The sequence below is a fragment of the Barbatula barbatula genome (assembly GCF_947034865.1).
Source record: "Barbatula barbatula genome assembly, chromosome: 11".
In the NCBI taxonomy this organism is placed as follows: domain Eukaryota; kingdom Metazoa; phylum Chordata; class Actinopteri; order Cypriniformes; family Nemacheilidae; genus Barbatula; species Barbatula barbatula.
The window spans coordinates 5715870-5742176 of NC_136774.1; the positions used below are offsets into that span (position 1 = coordinate 5715870).

The following is a 26307-nucleotide window of genomic DNA, read 5'->3' on the forward strand; positions in this document are numbered from 1 at the left end:
CTATCTTGCTTAACCATTTTTTAGATAAAATATCATGACTTATAGACAGTATATATCTGACGAAATGACACGTTTGAGGTATTTATGAAATTTTAAAAGGCATTAATAAAAAAGATAAACGGCACCTGCACTTTCCTACTAGACTTTGCAACGTGCACCTCCTCAGTCGCCGACTTCATATTTGACTTTATTTAGCTTCTCCCATCAATTCTGCTTAATTTTTAATGCTGGAAACGGTAGATAGGCATTAATAATGCACCGCGGTGACCATTCATAATTGATGATCCGTTATATAGCAAATGCAATGCTGATATGTGGTTTATTTGTAAATCCACGCAGTCATCAAGATGCGCAGGGAAACCAAACTCCGTCCTCCTTCGGCTCAGACCTCAAAACCATTGGACAACTACATTCATGAGCACTGCAGGGATCTCCACATCTTTACACACCAATAAATCTTTAAAAGCATTAAAAATGACACGGCTTTGGCAAGTGTGTTCATGGTCAGGCATATTTTCTTACATTTCTTACAAACTCATTTAATTGTTATGTTCGGGCTTTCATTCATCTAACGCTTTTCCCGAGTCTGCAAGACAAAACGTGACACGAAACATTTCAAAATGAAAATAACATTTTATGAAATAGATGCACTTGTTAACACTATGTGCAATACATGGGTGAAAATTAGCTATACAATATAAATAAATTGCATCTTTTGTCTGCAATTACACATAGCCTAAATTCTCATCGAGTTACCTATGGTTTAGTGTACTTTGAATACATTAATACATATTTACATACATACATATGATAAAATGCATAATCATGTACCAAGTCTTGTGGGAATGCCGGTCAAAGTGAATTGCTGAGGTAACATTTCAGATTCGTGGTAAAACATTTGACGCTTGCCTTTCCCACTTTCTCCTTAAAACAAACACCCTATTTCAAACGTGAAATAACAGGGTGATTCCGAACATGAATAACGCTAAAGAAAATGTGCTATGCTTAGCAAAATGTTCAAGTGCTCCGCTACTCTAAAGCCCTATGCTAGTATGCATATTCCGATACATTTGAAGAACTAGATTAGGAGTTAGTTGATCATTTGCGGATACGACGGTACGTCCGTATTCTCTTGCAGAAATGTATACAGAGCAACTTGCCTGGTCAAGAGCACAGCACACGTGGCTTGAAGTGAAGTAATTCAGTGCTCAGGTCAAAGGCGTTACAGATGAATCACATAAACCTCGCAACATCCTTTAAAAACGAAACAACACGATTCAGCGGGTCGGAACCTGAGATTTAAAAGAGCTTTAGGTAAATCCATAAAGGCAAACGGGTGTGTTACGCTATCATAAGACGAAAAGGGTGCCTGAAATGGACAAAGTCAACAGCCAGTTCTGCAAGAGACAGAGGTAAGACAGCCGTGATGTCGACTCCGTACTTCACTAAATGATCTAACAGAGTAACCACGGATCAAATAATGGAACCCCTGTGGATGTTCACTAGCACACAAACGCACTATTCAACACGATTCAAAACTGTTTTAAAAACAACTCGGGAAGGTCAATAGCTTTAGCCGAACTTGAACCGTCTCTTTTCTCAACTGACATTGGACATCAATACAAACGAGTTATTTCAAGAGACCGACCACATGCGCGTGGCTCATTTGCAATAGCACCATCCTTCCGCTCTACCACACACTGAGGTACAGTATTGATAGAAATGACGACGTCTAGGTGCGGCCTGAGCGCGAAATGCTATCTGAAGATTTAAAACCTGCTAGAACTCCATTTCTTTTAAGATTTCCTACGCCACACTGGCCAGAAAAGCCTCGACATTAACAAGTTTTACGTAAAGAACATGGATCTTTTGTCAGGGTAGATAGCATATTTAATTGAATAGAATGCAAACGGATGAACTGTAGTCCGTTCAAAGTCATGTGAAAACTAGTAATGATGAGTTCAAAGTGACCCCAGGAACTGTGATCTAATTTGACACTTTACAACGATTGTATTTACATTTCTTAAAGTGGCATCTACCCTGACTACAGATCCACACATCCAGATTTCATTTATGACATGTTGGTTACAAAAAGGAGTATAACATTTTAGTGTCGGACTGCAACCAATGGTATAAAAATTATAGAAAAAGGAAGTTCATACATCAAGTCATTGGAAAATCAGTCTGCTAAAACAAATGATAATTGTATATTTTTAACAATAACTCCTTTCTTCTTTTTAGCAAAAGTAATTAACAGCAAGAAGACATGGGCCACGTTTTGTTTATTAGTCTTTTTTAACATAATAATTGTGTCTGGAAAATGTCCTGAAGTATGATAATACCGGTCAGGGGAACTTTCGGATTACTGGTCTGGAAATATCTGGTATTACAGATGCTGGTGCCATCACGTTCTCAATTTCTTGTTAGTGTCTACGTCCTGCTATCCATACTACATGCATCTCTTTGACATACAGTGACATGAGCTCAACAACAAATAATAAACCAGACCAACAAGGCTCTTTATGAACAAACAATGCCTGATAATCTTTTACGTAGAGTTGGAAGTTCCCCCACACTGCAGCGGTAATCTTGTTTCAAGGTTGAAAAATCTGCGAGGAATGCCCGACTCCACTTTTCCAACTCAATCCCAGTCTTGTATAGTCGACTGGCTTGATGAAGGTTTGACTGCTTGGTTGTCCTGCAGGAGGTCCTCAGTGTATCTGCGTTTGTCGCTCTCGGCTCATGAAATAAAAAGGGGGGGGTTCCATGGGGTGATCAACATCCGCCCACCCAACCCACCCTCAAGTATAATTCCCAAAAGTATCCATCAAACTGAATACATCCCCCCCTCCACGTGTTGCCCCAAATGTAACAATTAAAAAGTAAAATGTAAAAACAAGGTCTACTGCGGAATGGCTTTACTCCTCACAGTCAGTAGGGGATGCCAGAGCCCCTGTGATCTACTGAGGTGCGGTTGGCGTTCTTGCGGCTGGTCCGTCGAGTCTGGGTGTTCTTGGCGGCCGGGGGGTTCCGAGCGATGGGCGAGACCCTCCCCCTGGGGCCTCTTCGCTTCCCCTTAGGCCCTGCACGGCCCCTCCCGGCCACTAGGGGTCACTTCTTACGGGAGTGAAGCGTGTCCTGAAACTTGGTGCTCGTGTAACGTACGTGGAAGCCCTTCTTGTTAATAGTGTCATCCGAGCGGAATTTGATGACAATGGAGTCACCAGCTGAATAAATCTCCTCCGGAGGCTGGAAACGCAAAAGACGACAAGGTCAAATGTGAACATTCGAAACTATACTTTGTTATTTACATCTTTACAAAGTTGAGTTGCTAAAGGGACGATATTTAAAAAAAATACGTCCTTATATTGAGGATACACACAGAAAAGAAAAGTAATACTTTACACTTGCATACGATGAAGACTTTATCAATAACCTCAAAATATAACATGTTATATTACACACAGCAGGTCAAATCACGAAGGCCAACATGATAAACGACAATCTGCATACTACACTATATTTCAGTAATGTTACTGTTATCGGACCCCATTGCAGTCTAAATAATCGTGGCTGACTGTGAATTAGGGTTGTCACAGTACCATAACCATATCTTACGATACTATACCAGCCGAAGTATCACGGTACCAAGAAGTGTCACGGTGCTGTGTCATGTTCATAATTCAAATCTACAAAATAAATCAAATTTCCTAAATACACAGATTTAAATGAAACATTTTGTATTTACTGTAGTGAACTCTATTATGCTGTACACTACAATGTTGTATATTATCAACTACAGAAATGGGATAGGTTGTAGCAAATACCGAAGTATACTTTACTATGATAATATTTACTATGGTGAGATTAAAAAACACTAGTGTCTAGGAATTTTACCAAAGTTTATTATAATACTAAAGGACACTAGAATTTTTTTTACCTGGGAACGTATGCAAATGTGCGAGAAATGTTATTTATAGAAATTTGTTTAAAAAGGGAAATGTCAGGATTGCTTTTAAATGTGAATCTAAAATGAGCAGTAGGTGCCGGCAAATTTTTACTAAGTCGCGGCTGATTTATTCAAGAACGAAGCAAGTGACTTGAGGAATGACTCACTGAATCATTATCTCGCCAGAGTCGTTGAAAACACGGATTCATTTAGGAGGGAAACACATTAAAAGAGATATACGTAAGTGTTCATATGAACGTTAATGCGCATGTAACATTCCTTACTGCACTACAGTGCAACTGTTTGAAAAATAGAGCGGTATCGCAGGTATTTTAAAGCGTTAGCATAGCAATGCTACCGTAACAATGGTACGCATTGCAACGCTACTGGGAATAGCACATTTACGCAATAGCATCAGTTTGTAAACCATCCAAATCAGAAGATTCACAAAAATGAATTGATACAGATTATCGCTTTAGATCGCTCAGTTACAAACCTGTTTGAGTAATACGACGTGATGTTAAAAGGTCAGATAACGCGTCATATCAACGGATATGGAGCATTTTATCACGCCACACCACTACAGTAGTTGTTAAACCGCGGTCACACTTAGGCATGGGCCGATATGAGATTCTGACAGTATGATTACCTTGAGCAAAACTATCACGGTTTGACGGTATCACGGTAAAATGTGTTATTTTTAAACAAAAACAAGAAACATATTTTTATTTGCAAGAAACATATAGAACATTTTGGAACAGTACCAGTTTTTTGTCTATTTTAAACCATAATAAGTTATGTATTGCGACTTATTTTAATATAACAATAAATAGCATTTGCATCTAAAACAATTTAGTTCAATACATGTACATTTTATTGTGCTAATTACAATGGCTAGCTTAGCAACATGCTAACAACACTCCAGTGATTTATTAGTAAAACCAAAGCCGATATTAATATTTAATATCTAAAAATATTAAATAGCAACCCGACTGCTGTACCATCAATGCTGTTCCAAAGCTTAAATTGCACAAAAAAAACACATTTTCAAGGTCGTTTCAGCTACAAGCTGGCAAGTGCCTTACAAGACTCGAGATCCCATATTGTATCATTATTTTTTTAACGGTTTTGGGACGGATTCCATTGTGCATTGAACAGCGCAAAAGAAGATTGTATTTTGATTGTGACAGAGTGTTTGACTCTTCTCCGACCAAAACTAAATGGGTTATTTTGGGCTGTGACAGCCTAATGGCACAGTACGTTAAAGCCAATGTTGCTCCAGGGAGACATTCCCTGCTGTTAGTGAATTGTCAAATGCTTTGGATTAAAAGCATACTCTAAATGGCGCGTAACCAAAACATGATTGAGACAAATGTATAGTGTGTAACATCTATGTTTACATTAAACAAATCTTTTGGTCAATAAACAGATTGCATCTGACAGCAGAACAAATACCAGACATCAACATATGATCTCGTCTGAAGTCAGCATAGTCTTCTTCTTATTTAACAAAAGTAAATGAAATCACACGGTCTTGCAGCCCAAATTATCCTCTCACTAGGAACTAGATTTTTACATTTGTTCCATGCAAAATCACCACCTCAATTCACACTTGTGGGTGATTGCCAATGTATTGCACTGTGGTTGCTAAGGTGTCCGCTCTGGGTGCTAGGGAGTTTGGGTAGTTGCAAAACTCGAGTATGTTTACTAGATGGCTCAGATTCCACCTTCAATATGAATCTACAAGTTTTTTTGCCCATTATTAATCTAAAGATTACAGCACATACCAATGAGGTGATTTATTTTTACGATTCAAGTTATCATTTACAGTATGAGAGTAGCACACAATAATAATTTAGGTTAGAGTCAGGTTTTTCTTGATGGGGGGCAATAACATATTCTGGTTGGGCAGATATATCTGATTATTTAATAGATAATAAAAATAAAAATAAATATTTGGTAAGTATTTAATTTTCAATTATTTTAAAAGTCAGCTGGATTTTTTTGGGCGCAAGTAAAATCTGGGGGGACCCTGGTTGACTCTTAAACACCAGGCAGCTCATAAAAATGTAATAATTCTAACGTTTGTTCATTCAAGTCACTTAATAAATGCTAGTTTTGTAGACGTGGTTGCCTGGAAATGTTTTTTATAATTGAAATATTAAACAATTGAACATTTCAATGGTGTGTGCAAAACAACAAATCCATACAAACAAGATCATTAAAGTAAAGTGGAAATAAGCTGCTGTTGCTAATGTATGCACGGTTAATTAAACTAAATTGTTAAGACCACTATAAATATGCAAAACACAATATAATGCATACACCTTTCCAAGTCTTTTGAAGCCATGGTGGTGTTGTAACGGTGTTTCATGCATTCTGACTTCTTTACAATGTTAAACATGCTTAACATGGTCAATACGTAGTATTTCTGAGCTCGAAACACTCCCCCAGAGTTAGAAAAGGTTTTGTAAAGTTTTTTTCGAACATGAAAAATCGTAACGTAACAACTTTTCTTAGTCCCTTATCGATCAATTCTCCTGGAAAAGCACGCAGCATGCCTGCGCATCAACCATGGAGAGCGGGAGGAGGAGCATACGCACAAGTCACATTCACTTGTGTGCAGGAGAGAGAGAGAACTATGTTCGCGAAGTTCAGCCATGTTGTTTGTTCGCCGCATTTCAGTGATGAATGTTATATAAACGGTGGATATGACGCTGGATTTTTCTAGATCATATGAAACTGATAGATGGAGCAGCGCTGAAAGATTCTGGACATGAAACGCACGTGGTAAGTGAACTGAACTTTTCTTGGCAGTGTTCGCGCACATGCTTTAGTTCCGCCTCCTGCCGCGCCTCGCATGTTTTCGGAAATAAACGTACAGCTGTATCTGTCTTTTATAAATGTGATCAAACTAAAGACTCTGCAGATATTTGAAGGGTGCGATTATATTCTGTAAGTACTCAAGATTAACATGAGCTATACAGAAACTGAGTTATGGCCGCTTTAAAAAAAATTAAAATCTCATGCATAATGCCCACGTTGGCATCGTGATGCTGAACACCATTGGTTCTTATGTGGCTTAATGCCACAAGTGGAAGAGCAAATGAGATATAAGATCTGTGTATTAGAAGATCTTCGTCAAATAATGACTTGAATTTTATGTTTATTCAAGTAATTCCACAGAAAAAAGTAACCTGTTTGGAAAGTAACCTGTTCGTGTGGACATAAACTGAACATAAAATCTGAATTTGGAATATTTTATTAGCTCATTTTTACCGAATGCAGACCTTCCGCAAGGAAAAGCAATTTACTTTAGTTTTTAAAGTAAGAAACGACGTTCAAACGTCACAAACAGGCAAAATGGTTAAATTTTTGGTAAATATCATGTCATATATGTTATTTAAAGACATATATAAAATAATTTTTTGTGTAATATTACACTGCCCCTCTCAAAATGATTTTCATTATCCGGTTACAGGGTGTTATTAGTTTTGAGGGGATTTATTCGAAAATAACAACCCTTGGAATGTCGTGACTGGCCAATCAGAATCAAGCAAAATGTTGAAACATAGCAAATAGCAAAATCTTTAAAGCCTTACCCCTGATCCACAGTAGCGTCCCAGTCTGGGAGACTTGACATCGGCCCCGTCAAACAGCTCCATGTAATCATAACCACAATCAGCCTCTTCTTCAATTTCAAAGGTCTGGAAGATGAGCTCCACTCCATAGCCCTTCTCTGCTGAGATCATCCACTGGCAGTCGGATGCTCCAGGGTAGTTATTATCGCCAAACTGGGCGTGGGAGTAAAGGTCTTTAGTTTTGACCTCCGCTTTCAAACGGCCTCCACACTCTGGAAAAGAGAGGAAATGATATGTTGGGAGGTAATTCACTTCTCAAAATAGCACTGCACATCAATGATATACTTCTACACAGCTGCTGCTCTTTTTTTATAGTACATGTAATATAATATGTAATATACATTGTATTAAGTTACATGGAATGGTACTACCGTTGATGTGTGGTTCAAGAAAGACGTATGGTATTCTTTTATCCGATGACATTCATATATTTTGAAGTGCAAAAGTGCAATGTCCACAGTCATGATTTGAAAATGTTTTATATATTGTATAATCGGATAACAATTCCAACAATATTGACTCAATAATAAAGATAATATGCTGTGTTTTTAACTAACATGCTTGTAAACAGTAAACATGGACTTAATTTGGTTAGGAAAACAATTGGAGGGTCTTGTATGACACTAAAGGGGCTTATTTCGCTGTAACAGCCGGCTGGTTGTACATTGTCCCGCTTATTACACGGCTACTTGGACATGAAGTGTGAATTAGAAATATATGATTAGCTCATTTTTACCAAAAGCAGACCTTCCGTTAGGAAAGGTGAAAAACGACATTCAAATGTCACGAACGGGAAATTTGGTTTAATCATTTGTAAATATAATGTCATATATGTTATTAAAACACATATTTATATTTAATTTGACAAAAAAAAGTTCAAAATGATTTCATTGGTTACCGTTTTATTCGTTTTGAGCGGTCGTTATCCGGGAATAACGAACCTGCGAATGTCGCGACTGGCCAATCAGAATCAAGCATCAACGAGCCGTGTGATAAAGTGATTTAACCGTATCATATTATTATGCAAACAAAGTAACTCATGACTTTGGCTGCTCCTTATGTACTTACAATAACAATTCCAGTTTTAACAGTAAATATATTTAAGACGTGACTGCTCACCTGCAGTATGGGAGGCCTCGAATCCTTTCTTCTGCACCGAGTTATCAGAGAAGAACCGTATGAACATCTTGTTGCCGGTGGATATGATCGGTGGAGGTTTCTTTGTGCCGCAGTAGCGGCCCAGACTGGTCGCCTTCCCATCCCGACCGTCGTAAATCTCAATGTGGTCATAGGCACATTCTAAATGAGGCTCCATGTCGATTTCATTGAATGCCTGAAAAACAAGTCCAAGTTTGAACCGCACACAAAATATCAAGTTGTTCAGAGATACGCTATGAGTACAAGCTACTGTAACGATGAATAAACAGGTCAAATCAGACTTTGAAGAACTTAAATCGAAGTTGAAAATAGATTTTTTTAAATCAAAGTTTTATAAATGATATGCACATCGATTTGAGATTAATTCTGCATATGGATTGTTACACTTTCTAGATCTGCAGTCAGGTTTTAAAAGGCCTAGTCAATCAAAGCTTGAGACGTTTTCTCATAAGAGACTTAAAATTTAACATTTCACTGTTATTTTACTAAACCGCAAATGGTCCAAAGCACAAAAATGCATTTTTATGGGCCAATACACTTGTATTCAGTATTGAATTAAATTAAATCAGCATCTCTATCACATCGCAGTGTATTTTTGGATTATCATATCCACAAATATCTACTGTATACCTAATGCTGCCTTATAATTTGAAGAAAACATATTTTTGTCTCCTTACCGTCTAAAAGGCATAAATGTGCCTTCAAATGTGGGCAGTTTGCTTTAAGTTTGTAAGAATGTAAGCACTTGCCTGGATATGGTTTTTGTATTAAAGTAAAGAGATAGTTGAGTGATATTACATACTATTTTAATCCGATGTCCTGGAGTAGTGGAGAGGGCCCAAGTGCAGGCCTTCTTACTGGGGTATTTATCTGGCCAGTTGGGGCTGGTGATGGTTCCACTCACGCTGTTCACAACGTGATCACAGCCGGCTGCAAAAGACACCTCTGACAGTCAATAACACGTGACATCCCGAGCTCCCAAACAGCACTCTCATCATTTGAGCAATGTACTCTCAACGCTGAAAATCACTTCGACGCACAGACCCCCACACTTCCAAACCCTTTCATGCACTCTTTCCCTCTCATTTCATCTTGCTCTTTTCTCTCTACCGCTCCCTCGATTCTTCTATTTCTGCCAACGACTGGCAGACGATCTCTAAAAATATCCAGACGCTAGTTAGTGTCATCGAGCTGAAATCGATGGCGAAGCTTTCTGAGCTGTCTTGAGAGAAAACGGTAAATTAAACCAAGCAGACCGCGGATGCATATGCTACCCAGACAGCACCACAAAGCAGAGACCCTTCAGACACAGGGTAATTCTGCAGGGTTTTGTGAAGAAACCTAAACCAAATATCTTAAGGATTAAGTCACCTCCTGGAATTTTGACACGTCACCATTCCAATATTTGGCTACTATGCCAAGCATGTGTGTTTTTTTCTTCATTTTAAACCCACTTTATGTGTGTACATACGTTTATATTTTCATATTTCATATAACTTCATATAGTAATATCTTTCTTTATTCATTGTGTTCAACATGTTTTTGTTCATGTTCTTGCTTTGATGCAATGTAGTTTGCAAAATCGCTTAAACATTTTTTGATTCATTTTATCGATGAACACACACTTAGGCTGTGCTCACATTTGACTTTTGGCACGGAGGTATTTAGAGAGAGAGTTTTTGAAAACATGGTTTACTCCATAGGATTATAATGTAAAACAGACGCTAGTAGCATCAAAAAAGTCTAGTGTGAACACGGCCTTAGTCAGCCTCATGTAACCCACACCAATATGGTGATTTTTGTGGAATACGAAAGCAGTTTTTATCTAAACTAGTATAAGATAGAAAAAACAAAATGTACATTAATTTTTGGTATTTAGCAGATGATTTTATCCAAAGCAACTTTAAAGCGATATAAGGAATGAAATAATAAGAGAAGTGCTCTACCAAGTTCATAGTATATTCACAGTGATCAGTACTCATTTATTGTGCATCTTAAAAGCATCATAATACGTAGTTAATATATCTCATGTGTAAGTGTTCTGAAGATTGGTGCAAGAAATATTCAAGCCATTATCTGTGATAACAATAGCTAGGATGAGTTTCCCTTCTTCCATATCTCGTAAATCTCATCCGTGCTTACGTTCGATTCAAATATGATTGTTAGTGAATGAGAAATTACATTTCAGTCTGCTCACACAAAACTATTATTCGACTCCAACAGTTATGGAGCTTTACATCTTGGTTACATTCAGCTGCTATTTTTTGTTTTCCAATAAAAACTTACAGCACACCGTTTCGAAAGACAAGATGCTGAGTAAAGTCCAAAATTCAGGTTTTGGGGGACAACTAGATAAGAAAAGCGTATTTCTCACCTTCCTTGCAGTCGTGTTTATTGTCATGCAGTACGAAGCCACTTCGGCACTGACAACTGTAGCTGCCAAATGTATTGACACATTCGTGCTGACAACCGCCGTTCTCCTTTGAGCACTCGTCTTTATCTGCAGAGAGAGCGGCAGATTTTGGTAAAACACACATAGTGACAAACAACACCATGTCGCTAAATCCAATAACACATCCACACGCAGCCACTCACCTGAGAAGAACTGGGCCTTGAAGCCCTTTTTGGAGACGGTGTTGTCAGACTTAAACTCAATGCGCATGTTGTTGTATTGAGAGGTGATGGCCTCTGGTTTCTCGCCTCCGCAGAACTTCCCGTGCAGCCTGGCGTCAGCAGACAAGCCGCTCCTCACCTCAACAAAATCATACTTGCACACCTACACGGAGAAGAGTAAAGTTGAGTCAGTATCTACAGCTTGAAGTTTGGTCAACATGAACCTGCTCTTTATTGTTTTTAATTCACTTTCCTGGTCATAATAAGGAAACTGACATTTCTAGGACAACATTGACTACCATAATAGGAAATTATCCTATTATTTCGGGGGGGGGGTTCATTTTTTTTTGGGGGGGGGGGGGGAGTATCCCATTCATTTAATTGAATTAAGACGCCGTTTTGAGCACTCAACTAAATGTTCCAATGACGGTCCTAGCTTTTCAGAAAAAATACATACGTCACCTTGGTTTTAGTCCATCACACAACACAAGCAACAACTTGGCAATACTTAAATCATGGCTGGTGTGCCAGCTGTAGTTCTCTGGAATTAAATTTGGCAATGCACAACTAAACGCAGCTGAACACAGCTAAAGGCTATTTACACCTTTCACTGTTAAACCAACGTGTTAATTGACAGGCAATTTATTTAGCAAGCAATTTTATATCAAGCTGGTTATTCAGAACACAATCTCTTAACTGCTTATTAAAGCTAGCAGCTGCTTAAATAAAACACTATTCTCAGTACGTTCAACAGACTAATGGCTATTTTAAAGTCCAGGCAAAGCCAATTTGCTGAACTACTCATGATTCATTACATGACTGTACAAAAGTGGCATAAGCCATCAGCACTTCGCGAGTGAGAAAGAAATGAATGTGATTTGCCGGTTGCCAAAACGCCCTGGTGATTTACGCCAATTGAACAGAAATGGACCAGACAAACCCACCCCACTCTGAGGCAAAAACCTAGTGCTCACATCGTTCCCCTCGGTCTCGAATACGTCGAACAGGAGGGTGATGCGGTACTGCGTGGGCGCAACTAGCTGCCAGATACAGTTCTTGTTGGGTGGATACTCCTTGGGCCAGCCTGGGCTGGTGATGGATCCATTCAGCTTGGTGATAAAACCGCCACAGGCAGCTAGAAAACAGAAAAACAATCAAACAAATTAGATTTATGGTAAAAGGCGATTGTAATGGATTGCTGCTCTATGGCAGCTTAGAGGAATGTGATGGGTTCAATACAAGCTCTATCGACTGCATGCTGTCAGTTACCACTGGAAATAATATTGACTACAGGCATTCGTACGGGAATTCATAACTTTGTTCGACGTGGCTAATTGATGTGAACTTGTACGGTTTTATTGGTACATTGGTAAGATCTGCTTCTGCACCAGTGACGGTTAGCTTTGGGTGGCATTTCATAATAAGGGTTTTCTAAAAATCTAAATCGACATGTTTCGTAAATATGTTATATCCTCTGGCAAAGAAGCGAATAAGTGACGTTTGTCCTGCGAGATCCGCCGACGTGCGACGTAGTGTGGAGTGTGACGTTGGTTGCAATTCACTCTTTCACCAACAGATGGCGCTAAAATCTCCACGTTGCTCCTTTAACAAAAAGCCAGAAATGTTTGCGCTTACTGGCTTACTGTCCAGAATGCCTTGCGTCATAGACATCCACATATGTGCACCACTGTAGATGATGAACGAAAGTACGGATGAACCACGGCAGTAGATTTTACAACTGAACTTTTATTGTCCCTGGCAGCCAACCTGTTTATATGTGAAGTCTTTAAGGTACGGTAGCACAAACAACATGTTTACATCATTCTAAGGTTCAAACGGTCAAGAAAAATGATTGATTTCGATGCAGGAAATCCTTTATAAATCAATTACATCAGGGAAAATACAAGACAAATATATGCAAAACAAACAAAGATGGCCTCTTTAAAGAGTGCTTGTTTTCAGAAGAACTGGAGACACACACTTATATTTATGTATATATTTTATATAAACTGTATATACATAAATATACACATTTCATAAAGCACACAAGACAACTATGCACACGTCAAGCTGACCAGAGCTGTGGCATATGATACACATAAAACAACACGAACGGACCTGTTTTAATTAAAACACACAAAGAACAAGCTCAGTCTTTATATCTCCGAAAGCCTAAAGCAGAGTAGTTTAGTTAAGTGCGGTATGATCCAAATTAACGGACGGATCCCCTACAGCGATTTCCACTGAAAACACGCACTTGGGGAAAGATGTTTCCATGGTTACCACCATGCCACTTAAACGCCTTTGGAAAACCAGCGCCTTGAAGTTTTAGCTTTGTGCACATTTAAGCTCCGTCTTTCTCTGTTCCCACAGGACTGTCGCCCAATGATTCCTTTCTACACCGTGACAAAGAAAGAAACAGCTATTATCATTGTGTTGGATTTTCTGCTGATCTTAAGTCACCCATAAGCCACGTTTGGCCAATTTTCCGTTTTATCTAACGGAGAATCATTTTCCAATCTGTCTGTCACGATCACAGCCGTTGAGTCATTGGGAGTGCATGTCTGAACACAGACAGTTTTTTGCTCAATACGGCTGGAGGGTACATGCTGTCCTCGCAGCCGATTCACGGATCTAGATGCAAGCCCACACTATAGTAAGAGACGTCGGATGTTAGCACACTCTGGATACTTTTGTTGTGCGTGCCAGTGCTTTGTTCTGGAAGAATACTTTTATAAACAGACCCAAACTTCCTGACAGTTTCTGACAACAGAGGGACGCTCTGTAATTGCTGTGCAGAGGATGGCAAACCTGATGTCAACGTGAGGAAGGTGCTCATAACTCGCTGGCAGCCTCGAGCCAATAGCACAAAACAGATGTTGGCGGAAAGTCAACAGAGCGTTTTAATACAGAGGAAGCCGTAATACAAAGAGGCTTAAAAAACAGCTTTTTCCTCAAAGATGAAGAGTGTCATGCTCAATGTTGAAATATTGTGTTCATGTGCAAGGCAAGAACAAGAAGGAACAAGTAGGATGTACCGCTTCTTAAAGTTCAACCAAAAATGAAACTTCTTCATCGTTTGCTCACCTTCCTAACCCCTCTTCTGGGAAACACGTGAAGGTACATTTTGAAGAACGTTGGTGATCCCCAAAACCCCTTTTGACTCAATGGAAACAAAACCACTGAGACAATTCTCAAAATGTCTTCTTTTGTGTTACACCGTAGTCATATACAGGGTGAATTTGAAATCCGTTCCTGTTTTTTTCACGCAGTGTCAGTGTCATAAACGTTACAAATGTTCACATACTGACCCTCGCAGCTTCGTTTGTCCGCAGCCAGCTCGTAACCAGGGTCACAGGCGCACTTGTAACTGCCGAGCGTGTTGACACAACGCTGCTCACAGCGACCATTGTCAGGCCTGGAGCACTCATCCATTTCTGCATAAAGAGACAAAAGAATCCGACTAGAATGTGGTATACTTAACAGAGCAGCATCGTTCAAGCAAATAAAACGAAGCAACACATTTTTAAAACCAATATGAATGCACTGTATATGAGAAACTACTGTATATGTATCATAAACAATATTATTATTTGGTCTGAATCATCTAATAATGAATACCTGGGATTTTTTTGGCATACATTATATTGACAGAGATGACACCGTACAACAAATTTCTCACCTTTGAAGAAATTAGCAGCAAACCCAGCCTTGTTTACAGAACCGTCCGACACAAACTTCATCCAGAGCTGGTTGGAGCTGGATTTAATATCATCAGGTTTGTCATAACCACAAAATCTGCCCAGCAGGGGGCTGCTTTCCGAGTTCCCATCCCGTACTTCCAGGTAGTCATACGCGCAGTTGTCGTGTCTCTCGATCTGTGATCGAAATAGCAGAAGATAAAAATATCTTTAATGTACGCATAACATGCTGTTAAAATTACCCTGAAATTAACCAAGCGGGTTTTCATCACTCTGGTTTTATTAGCATTTTGAAGTTTTGCATAAGAAACGAGCGATGGAAAGGCTAATATACGAAATAAAAACACTTAATTCGCAAAAAGTTTTTGCGCTAGCTTGAAGTTGCTTTAAATTTTTGTGAAAGAGTGTTAATGCGAATAATAGGAGATGGAAATGCATTTGCCGAATAAATTCCCCCAAAAAGTCGTAAAAAAACTGCACTATGTGACGGCGTAACCTCACCAACCCGAGTACTGATCTTGTTACACAGCATCAGAAATGTTGTTATGGACTTTCTTAAATGCTTGAGCAAATGTATTGTGTTTCGTAATCGCCTTCTTGTGCAAGTATTTATGAATATAGTATATATGAAAATTATCATATTCAGAGACTTCTCTCACTTTTCTTACTGATATTTAGTGGCCGTTTAGGAAGTGACGGATATCTAGTTGGATGGAAACGGTGCTTATTCGCAAACGTTTTATGCAATATTCCAATTTTGGGCATAAGCTAAATTCGCAACTTTTGATGGAAACCCAGGACTGTGTAAAGGTCTTTCTTATTTACTTACAAATATTTTAAGAAAACATTTCAAATATGGAAAAAGTGCACAAAAAGACTTTAATAAACACCCGATTGAAGATGCTAATGTATCGCTGATCGGAATTTTACATCAATTACTCTCTCACAGCCAGACGAAACTAAGCTTTTATGTATCCATGATAATTTTCTTCAGTCATGAACTATTTACTTTCGGCTTTATACCAGCTTCTCTCAAGCACTGACAGTAAAACAAGGTTTATAAGGCCTTAATTACACGTATAATAACTAACAAAGTAATACGTTATATTATAATAACAGTAATAAGTAATAATACCTCAAAAGACTGGAAGGTGAGGCCTACATGGTAGCCCTGAGCCACGGTTATCTTCCACACGCACACTTTGTTGGGCCTGTAGTCATCCGGGTAATTTGGAGACTGAATTTGACCGTTGTCTTTTTTCACTTCCCCGCCGCAAATAGCTGCAAGACAGAACGATGCCATCATCGAAATCATAATCAGGTGGAAAAAAAGATATTTCTGTAATACAACAGGAGGATACTGAACATGAAAACAGTGATGACATATTAAAGTATACTTCCATTACCACAGACATAACTGGAAAGAGAGGTGTTTACCTAATGGAAACCCTCTGTGATTCATATGTCTGGATGAAGGTTTGTAGTACAAAACGACTCTCAAAACGAATGCATTTGACATCGTTTCTGTTGTTAAGCTATTTCAATTTTTCCATTTCCCCTCACCTCTGAACAGTGACCCCAAAATGTGCAGTTTGGTACATTTCTCACTGGCTACATCCCATTTACATACAATGTGTGTTTGTGTTTTACAGGATGCTCTAATACTAGAGTAATGCCTTATTACAATACATGCTAACAAGTATGCACTTTGCCATCACCAGCCAAGCATTAGTAATAGCCATTGTTTTGAGTATTGAGCTAATACTGAAACAAAGACAGAAAAGGGTACAAAACAGCTGTAAATTCCTTCTACAATACTTTCTTTAAATGTCAGTTAAAATATCGAATAGTGCATTTATGTGTTTGAATGATTCTTCCAGTACCTTCATAAACGGCAGAGAATCCCTTGCCCACCCAGTTACTGCTACTGCGAAACTCAATCCACAGCCGACTGTCTGTCGAAATGATCGGCTCTGGTAATTTATCACCGCAGAATCGACCTGCACGTACAGTCACAAACAAGCGATTCATTAACAAGCTTTATTTTCCGCATCTTTCATCCTTTTGTGAATTTCATAGGTTCATTTCAAACCTTTCAAAGGTGCCTTTCTCCAATATCCGTCTCTGATCTCCACGTGATCATACCAGCACAAATGACTCCGGTATAAATCCATAGAGGTAAAATTTAGGATGATCTTAAAAAATGAACATAAAAAAACGAACAATGATTACACGATAGGTGACACGTAACGCCAACATCAATAAAAAAAAGTAAATTTCACCTTTTCTCCAGGTGTGACGGAGATTCTCCAGATGCAATGCATGTATGCTGAATAACCATTGGGAAAGCCAGGGGAAGAGAAGTTCCCACTGCTCTCCTGTAAACTGTCTCCACATCCTAAGAAAGAAAGAAAGAAAACAAAGAAAGCATTAATATGTATCAACATTTTTCTATTGGTACTGTATGAAATGCTGTGGGGCAAAATGGACCAAGGCAAACGCAAGCTCTCTTGCACAGCTTACGCCTTGAGCACGTTCATGTGATAAACCGCATCTGCGTCTAATTTTATGCACCCGCCTATTATTTACAGTGAAAAAATCTATTTAAAATTCGATATAAATGCAAACTTTTTTGTAGGTTGATGAGTTCAATAGAAAAGAAACAATGGGTGGCAAACTGGATTAAATGTGCTGACTATTTAAAGGCTCTGATCGTCACTGGATGATAACATTTGGTAAAACCGAAAGTACAATGTAATTATAATTATAATAAAAATATTAAAATATGCAATGAAGATGCAATAATCTATTGATTGCAGGTAATGCAACAAGGTCTTATAGAGGAGCTGCAGAATTTTCATCTCAAATTGATCAGATATTTCCGGCTAAAATCTCTTACTACTAGACAATATCAACCAGTCAGTGTACCGGCTTGGTCGCATGTAAAATTGGAGTATTGCAACAGCAGAGACTCTTAGAGGCAAGTGTTGAGTCGGTTCAGTGTTTGAAAACCTTTTTGCATTTATTTGCAGAAAATGGAAACCGGAGTAACAGGTAAAAATAACAGAAAAGATACTGCACAGTTCATGTTCACTTTTAAGCAATGCAACAATAATATTTGAACATGTATTTAGGAGTAATACAGTATACAAATGCATAATCATTTTCCAAATAATTAAAAATGACCAGTCTATAAAATGTCCATATGGAAAAACCAGTGTGCCTAAATGTTATTTTACACATTGTCTCTCAAATGTGAACATAAACAAACGCAAACCCTAAGACGGAATGTGTCATTAAGCGCATGCAAGAAACTATATTACGCACTCTTAATGTGCAACACACGGCAAGTGTAACTTCGTTTTCGTAGTTTCGCGACATATATTTTTATTAAACTAATAACCCGTTATACATTTTTCATAATCAAAATGAAATTGTTCAATTGCGTTTCAAAACCGCAAAAGAAAAACGTTTCCGTTTTTCATCGTGTAAACGTGGCCTTGTACCGTAGTGTTACTGTATTCTTTGAGGTGCTGTAAACAATTCTCTCGCCTCTGTCTGAAACTGTATAACATGGCCTGTTATCCCATATGTCTTAGAATGACCTTATGGACACTGGTATTTCATTCAATAGATTAAGTTAGTGTTCATTATCTCACCAGTGAATGAGAAAAAGCGTTTTTTTCTGACATGCATCTAATCTCACAAAATTATAAAAGACGCCCTGACGACGACTTCTGAAAAAGAACATGCACTGACTTGGAAAATACTGTCAGTTTCATGCTGTCCTAAATTTTTCTCATTCCTCTAACACCGCTATGATGTGTTTGCACACTGCTGTAAGGTTTACACACGTTCACTCTCTGGTGGTATTTGTTTGAAGTTCACTTGGTAAATGTCTTGACCCCCTTGTACTCCATTCACTTGCTGTGTCCTAGAAAGCGACTTCCTTTTTATCTGGAAAAGAAGACATATGGCAAACTTCCTGTGCTTGGCCAGTGTTTACTGTGTCTTTCCTCGGCCTGGGAGTCACCGAGACCGTCGCCAAGATACCGTACCACATCAATCGGATGCTTTGCTATATCCAGACAAGGCAAACTACATTTGAGAACCCTTGATTTGTTCCACCGGAGTACATTGCAATGTAGGGAAACCATGCTAAGGGTCACCAAAATGAGCGTTGCACTATTAGCCGTTCCAACATGAATCACTGCGCGTACTTTTGGGGAAGTGTTGCTGCCCAGACCTAACTGCTCGTGAAGTTTGCGAAATGCAGAGAACATGCGAATAGTTTTCACATCTTCTATTCTCTTCGAAACTGACAGAAGGTTTTCCGTTAAAGTTTGTATGACATTTTCGAAAAGTGCAAAATGCAAGTACGTCTGTGCATTTGTTACGTTTTGAGTAATTTACTTAAGATTGTTTGGTTATCTTACTTGGACACTTGTAAAGTTTGCGTGCCTGTGTGATGTCTCCTTTGCTTAATCTGGTCCTTTGACCGATTGGTGGCCGAACTCCATTCACATCATATCGTGGCAAAATGGTATCCAAAAATATCCCTCTGTAACACAAGGCGAATAAAAAAAAGATATAGTTAGAAACCAGAGATACAAAAGGATTTAAATATAGCGTAACCCACTTATTTCACTATAATACATTTTTCCCTGGAATCCCATGGTAGAAGACCCATTTTAATGGTAACTGAGGAGTTCTGAAGAGTTTTGAGGAGAGTAAATGTTGAGTATATTGAGAAAGCTTTGCTCGGCTTTCAATATAGAAATTTAACATTGCACACAGCTAGAAAGATTATGTGTCTAAAATAGGTATGACAATTTATTGACTTCTGGAGATTGGATTTGGAAAAGAGTGGCATTTTTGCTAATGCATTACTTAAAGTAAGCTACACAAAAACTTTACTTCAAAATGTATCATTCAGTCATCAATTATTTACCCTTGTATATGACACAAAAGAAAAACACGAAAGAAGACATTTTGAGAAATTTTGTCCACACAATATAAATCAACGGGGTTCAATGTTGCTTGCTATCAACATTTTTCCAAGGATCTTCTTTTGAGTTTTGCAGAAGACAGAAAGTAACAGGGATCGTTCACAGAACACATCTTTGCTCCTAAAAACGCACGGCGTACCTTTAAGGAATATTTTTAAAAAAGAACAGTGCAGAATGTGCTTTCGAAAACAGAAATTGCCACGCCAACTTGCGACTGTAAACAAAAGCTCTCAATGGGTGTCAGCACGCCGTTACATAGAAAAACTATGGAAAAAGTTAAGCGTGTGAACCGCTCTATACAGGTTTGGAATGACATGAGGTTGAGCAATGAAAGATTTGTCCTTTTCGGGTAAACGATTTCCAAATTGGTCCAAATGTCCAACGCAAGTAGGTGGTCCTTGAACGTTATCATGAATGCGGGAGTGACTAAGTAGTGTTTCCTTTATAAATACGACGTGGTCGCAAATAAATTGCATTTACAACTTTTATTTTTGACCAGACCACCCAAGATGAATATTACTAACAGGTGTTTACAGCGACTGATTGTCACAAGGACACGAGCACAAAGACTGTGTATCACAGAAATGTTGGAATGTTAAATATATTATATGAATATATGCAACATACAGTATGTAACCCTGGACAACAAATCCAGTCAAAAGGGTACATTGGTCTAAATTGGTTGAAAGCATAATAAATTAGCTTTCCATTGATGTATGCTTTATCAGGATAGAACAACATTTGGTTCACAACGTTCGCCCAGAAGTTTTTAATGCTCAGATGTGGCAGCTCATGAGATTTGATGGATTTCACAGTTCTGTTTCATGTAAGTATCGACTTAGTCTCAGATACTTCTCCTAAAATTGCTTATAAGAAACTGAAAACCGAAATATGTAGATGAATGTAGATTGGTGGGGTAAAATGGCTTGCTTTCTGTAAACTTGATCAGAAATGTCAAGATTTCATATTGAAATCTTTAATAATCTGAGCTCAGTCTGAGACATTCTTGAGATCTCTTTTAAAAATAATAAGAGACAGATTTCTGGGTAGTTTACAGGCATGTTTACATTTCCTCTCCATTGATGTCCAGCAGAAATAATTAAAATATTAAAGAGATTCCAACCTTGATTTTAATTTAGAGTAATTTATTAGCAGCTGTGGTTTGGATCTGCTCACTGGTCAACTCACTTTTGTGTCCATAGCCCCAAAACATACGGTTACTCCAACATATTTATAAGCACAAAGTCACAAGACATTTTCTTTCCTAGGACCTTGGATTCAACATCTCCACACCGTGAACTGTACGCTTGATCTACCGTCCCGGGCCTACAGCATCCTTAAAACTCAACCGTGACATCATGAGAACATGTGGTTGAATCCAAAGCTATAAACGAAAGAAAAGTTGTGTAAATATGGAATGAATTTGGCTTCGGTCGCCTGAGCTTTGCAACAAATCTCATTCTCTAGGTCTACGGACTGAGACCGAAAAAAACAAACGTTTACATAGTGCCACAAAGAATGATTCAGTATCAAAAACCTGTCTCTTTTCTCACCCTTCTTTTCGTACTTTGACACTTTTTGCTAGTTTATCGTCTTGCTTTTCTCTCAGTGGTGCCCAGTGAGGGTCTGCTCATTTGTTTGTTCCCATGGGAACCTTCCAGTCAACAGCAGGCATGTTCAAATAGGGAAGGATGGCCTTTTCAGCTTAACTACAAGCTTCATGTGAAAGACATCTGTAGAAAGAACGTCGTATTTTTGGAATAAAAATACAGTAGGAGACTTAAAATACGGAATTGCAGTACTGAGAATCACCATGGAGAGCGATAACACAAAAAAACCTTATTAAGATGTCCCAACAATTTACGGAGACGGAGTTTAAGCATAAAAATAGTCTTGAATGGAGCATACAAATTGTATTATCCTTAAATACATTTCTTTTTATTTGGAGGAGAAATATGCCAGTGTTTTCATGAGATGTACTCTTGTTGTCAATCTGTGTGTATAGAGGTCGAACAGTAGATGTGTGGGTGAGCGCTAGCACTCGGCTTGGTGTCATCTCACACTAAAGACATACTGCTAGCTCTTTATTTGCTTTTGGCTCGAATGGCCAGTACCAGCATCAAGAAGAAAAACCTCCTTGACTAGGGTGGATAGAATGGGGCTCAGGCAACAAAAGAGAGGGGTCGGAAAACATCCTCCAGACAAAAAGGCAGGACAACCCACTCGCTTCTCAGAGAGAAAAGTTGAGAAAAAAACTTGAAGGAAGGCCATTACAACCTCCCAATACAAGTGCAATCAAATAGCCAATCTTCCCACGGAGATTTACAGTACGAGCGCTTTCCGAACACAGCGGGCATGATGGGAAATAAAACAGCAGGACGGTCGTGCAAATACAGCAGCCAATAACAATACAGGGACTGGTATGAGCCCATCCTTTGGTATTTGGAATAAAGTGGAATTTGTAGGGGAGGAAATATATAATAAACTCCCTCCTGTGACCCACAGGTCTTGATCATACAGTCTCTAGTTATCATCTAAGAAGTATGGGTTGCTGTGAAATGATGTGCGAGGAAGCCCTGGATGACTTCTCACTGTGCTCATCTGTTCTGTGCTATACTTAACTCTGGGGGTTGAGTTTTCCAGAACACTCCCAAAAGATGTTTTTGAAGAAACCAGTCCCTGAATTGACCTTATATAAAAACAGCACCATCTCACGCAAATACTCTCACGCAGAATAGCAAGTGAGGTCAGGCGACAATGTTAAAGCGGCGATCCATCTATATCGACATCTCTGTTCAAAACACATTTGCAGGTTGCTTTACGTACGTTTTTTAGGCGCGTTGTAGACGAATGAAGGCAAACTGGCGTTTACAGCTAAATGTGATGGGACAGGTCAAATAAACAATAAACGATTAACAATTACGATCACTTTGCAAAACATATATCTTTTGGTACTATTTTTGTGTATTTCAACCAAAAAGTTAGTTATTGCAGCTTTAAAAGAAATACAACCCAATGTCTAGAAATATATATATTATAATGTAATAAACAACATATATAAAATACTAGAGATGCACTGACACTAAACTTTTCCACCGACACCGATTATTCTAAGTGATAGCTGCAAATACAGATCAACAAATTCATTGCGTTTCAACAGAATATATTGGCCCTGATCATCAGCTGTTTCTTAACTATCGGCCGATAGTGTGAAAATATGCTTTTATCGACTGATATTGTTTATATAGATGGTTGCATCTCTATAAAATACCTCCATATATACAGTATATTAATCATAATGTTACATATATGTAATATTTGTAGTAATATACCTGTAAATAAAATATTTATATAAAAATACCACGTGAAGATGATAAAGCGTTTTGACGTGGGCTGTGAATTGAACAAATAGAATAATGAAATGATGAAAATAAATGTTTAAAATTTGATTACATCATATCACTTCTTAATAGTCTTAAAAGCATCATCATGTGTGTCCGTAAGTTGGTAAATCAAAAACCTCATTTCAAGAATTCTTAGAGATGAATCTTGTTTGGGAATAAACTATAGACAGGCACCACCAAGGCCCTGATAAGTCAGATAGCTCTGATGTGACTATGTGACAGTTCTAATGTGTCTATCAGAAAACATGATCATTTAGATTTCCCCTGTGGCATCAATAAAGTCTTTCTTTTTCTACATTCTTCAATTCATGTCTTGAGTAAAAGACAGACTTACATGGCTCGACGACACAAAACTTCCCCAAGGAGATATCACAGGCAGAGCAATTCAGATCAACTGACAGTACAATATAACAAGAGAAATATTACAAAGACATCAAATCAAATCTCCCAAAAAAATGAGTAAAAACAAGAACACTGTTCAATAGCAGAAAAGTTACAGAAACGTGACATCTGTTTCCATCATTGCTGTGATTGGCTTAAATGCCTGTCAATGTGTTAATGCCCGCCTCTCATGTTCACGATCAATCCACAAATCCAAAACCTCAGAAATCACCTCTTCTGAACAAAATGAAGCTCAAAAGATGACCTGAGAGTGAATTGTACTTTAGTGATCACATCATTTAAACCTGCTGTGTATGAGACCTTCATGACTTTAAACAGCATTTGTTGCGTGATGGTACCAAACCTACAAGAGCCTTTTACTGCATCATATATGTTTTGGACTTCTGAAATAAAGTAATCCAGACATTCGCTCTCTTCCTAGAATCCTGCAGCCATGAACAAATAGTAATTTGTTCGAAAATAAACCAGAGGCCAGAGGAGAACTGAAGGAGAACAAAAGCTGAGGAAACAGATGGTTCTCATAGACGCAGTGCAGAGCTGAATTCGCTTGTGTTTCGACTCATGTTACCTCGGGCGAATGTTGGCTGTAGGCTGTCAAAACTGTTCTGGATAATATTCGATAAAATCCCGAAATAAGGAAACCATTCTTATATCCGATCAGCAGAAAGTCCCATAAGCTTACTTCACTTAGCTAAGGACTATTCAAGACTTCCTCTCAGACTAAAGCTACATCTTAAATCACAAACTACACACATAAACGGTAAGGTTAAAACCATATCTCAAACCGATTTCTGTAAAACAGAAGTACCTGCTTGGGATCGTACCTTTTCAAATGAAATACTTATATATTTGGTCACCTAAGCCACACTTAAAAATACATAAATGCTATTACATTACATAACTAAGTGATCTTCACGCAAATGATTCTAGACCTGATCCAATATTGTTTGACTACCACAGAGCGTGTCAAAATACTGTATAATACATTTAAACAATTGATACAAATTTGTTTTTGTGTAATGTTTGACTTGAAATGTGTATTTTATCTAAAGAGATGTCGCTTGATTGGTTCACTGGCCATTATGCCATGCTCAGAGTACATTTTGCAAAATGACAGGATAAGTCGAAGTATGGTTTACAGATGTCATAAACAGAAATAAACTGTTTTCGTGTGTGGATGGGACAAAAGATCAGTCGGTCCATTGAGGCACATGGACAAAGGCATTAAGAAGATAAAACATCAGCGGTGCTTAACCCGAATGAAAGACACGACTTTCATTTGAGGTAAAAGTCATTACCATATATTACTGCATCAAAGCCGGTCCGTGTCATACACAAAGAGAAGTGTATCCATGCCACAGCATGCAGAATGAATCTGAATTGTATCTGAATGCAAATTTAATAAATGCATTCGCAAATGTAATAAAGATGAACTGGACTTCAATGCTGGTACACGGTGAAATGCGTAATCCTTTTCTCTAAATGGCACACCAGCAGAATAAAATGTCCTTATGGAAGTTACTTGTGCTATGGACAGTAAGTTCTGCAAATGTTCTGACACTTTACAATACCTCAAGTAAAAAAGTAAAAAAATTGACAAACATTTTTTCAGAGCTAACATACTCCAAAGATACCACTTTAACATTAGCAGCATTACTGTATTAACAATTAACAACATCAAATAGCTCCTTGTCTAAATGCTGGCGGTATTTCTTGCTTAGGTGACATCAGCTAAAAAACAGGTTGATTGTGAAGACAGCAAAGAACAGAAGGAAAACAGTGTCGACATTATGTAGACTTTAAAGTCCCATTGAAATGAAAAATGACAATGCCTATTTTTTCATGAAATATTGCAGTGTTTATTGTAAATAGTTGATCAATGTGGGTCATTTTCTTTTTAAATTCGTGTGCCCTCATAATCTTTAGTTAAAATCTGAAAATGCACTTCCTTCCTGTAATGACTAGCCATCTTAAATGACATATGTTAGACGGCTTGGGCGGAGCATCTGTTAACTCCTCCCCTTCAACTGTCTGCTGCCAGTTCCATTTCAAAACGCAAGGGCTGTTTTTATACATCTCATCAAATCGCAGAGAACGACGAAAGCAACGGCCACTATTTTGTTACCCGGAAATGCAAAAAAATACAACAAGTAAAAACAAACCCAACTTCCGGTTCACGGGGACTTTAAAACCATATGTACAAAAACGTATCTAACCTTTTGGGGTAAATAAACCGCTGATCAGTAGTGCACATTGTACTGCTTTCTGTCGAGTTTGAAAAAGCACTTACCTCACAGAGTCCTCCTGTGACCCTGTTTATTTAAACTTCCTGTTCTTATGGTACACGGTTCTTCCAAAACACTAAAACGTTTGGCTTCATAATTTTATTAAAATGTGTTGAGGAATGTGTCAGAACACATACCACGAATG

At 38.3% G+C, this 26307-nt stretch overlaps 1 protein-coding gene across 1 annotated transcript in view; it reads right to left on the minus strand.

Annotated features, from left to right (window-relative positions):
• Positions 1-616: 616 nt before the first annotated feature.
• The window catches only part of bmp1a (bone morphogenetic protein 1a), a 51627-nt gene continuing 25936 nt past the window's right edge, over positions 617-26307 (minus strand). The window contains exons 7-20 of the mRNA XM_079466708.1: positions 19499-19623; positions 17345-17460; positions 17155-17257; positions 16946-17062; positions 16198-16343; positions 15044-15239; positions 14673-14798; positions 12336-12496; positions 11344-11524; positions 11123-11248; positions 9551-9678; positions 8710-8923; positions 7552-7802; positions 617-3249 (exon numbers count right to left, since the gene is read on the minus strand). Of these exons, the coding sequence (XP_079322834.1) occupies positions 3112-3249; positions 7552-7802; positions 8710-8923; positions 9551-9678; positions 11123-11248; positions 11344-11524; positions 12336-12496; positions 14673-14798; positions 15044-15239; positions 16198-16343; positions 16946-17062; positions 17155-17257; positions 17345-17460; positions 19499-19623 (2128 nt within the window). The 3' untranslated portion in view covers positions 617-3111. The remainder of the gene's footprint in view (positions 3250-7551; positions 7803-8709; positions 8924-9550; positions 9679-11122; positions 11249-11343; positions 11525-12335; positions 12497-14672; positions 14799-15043; positions 15240-16197; positions 16344-16945; positions 17063-17154; positions 17258-17344; positions 17461-19498; positions 19624-26307) is intronic.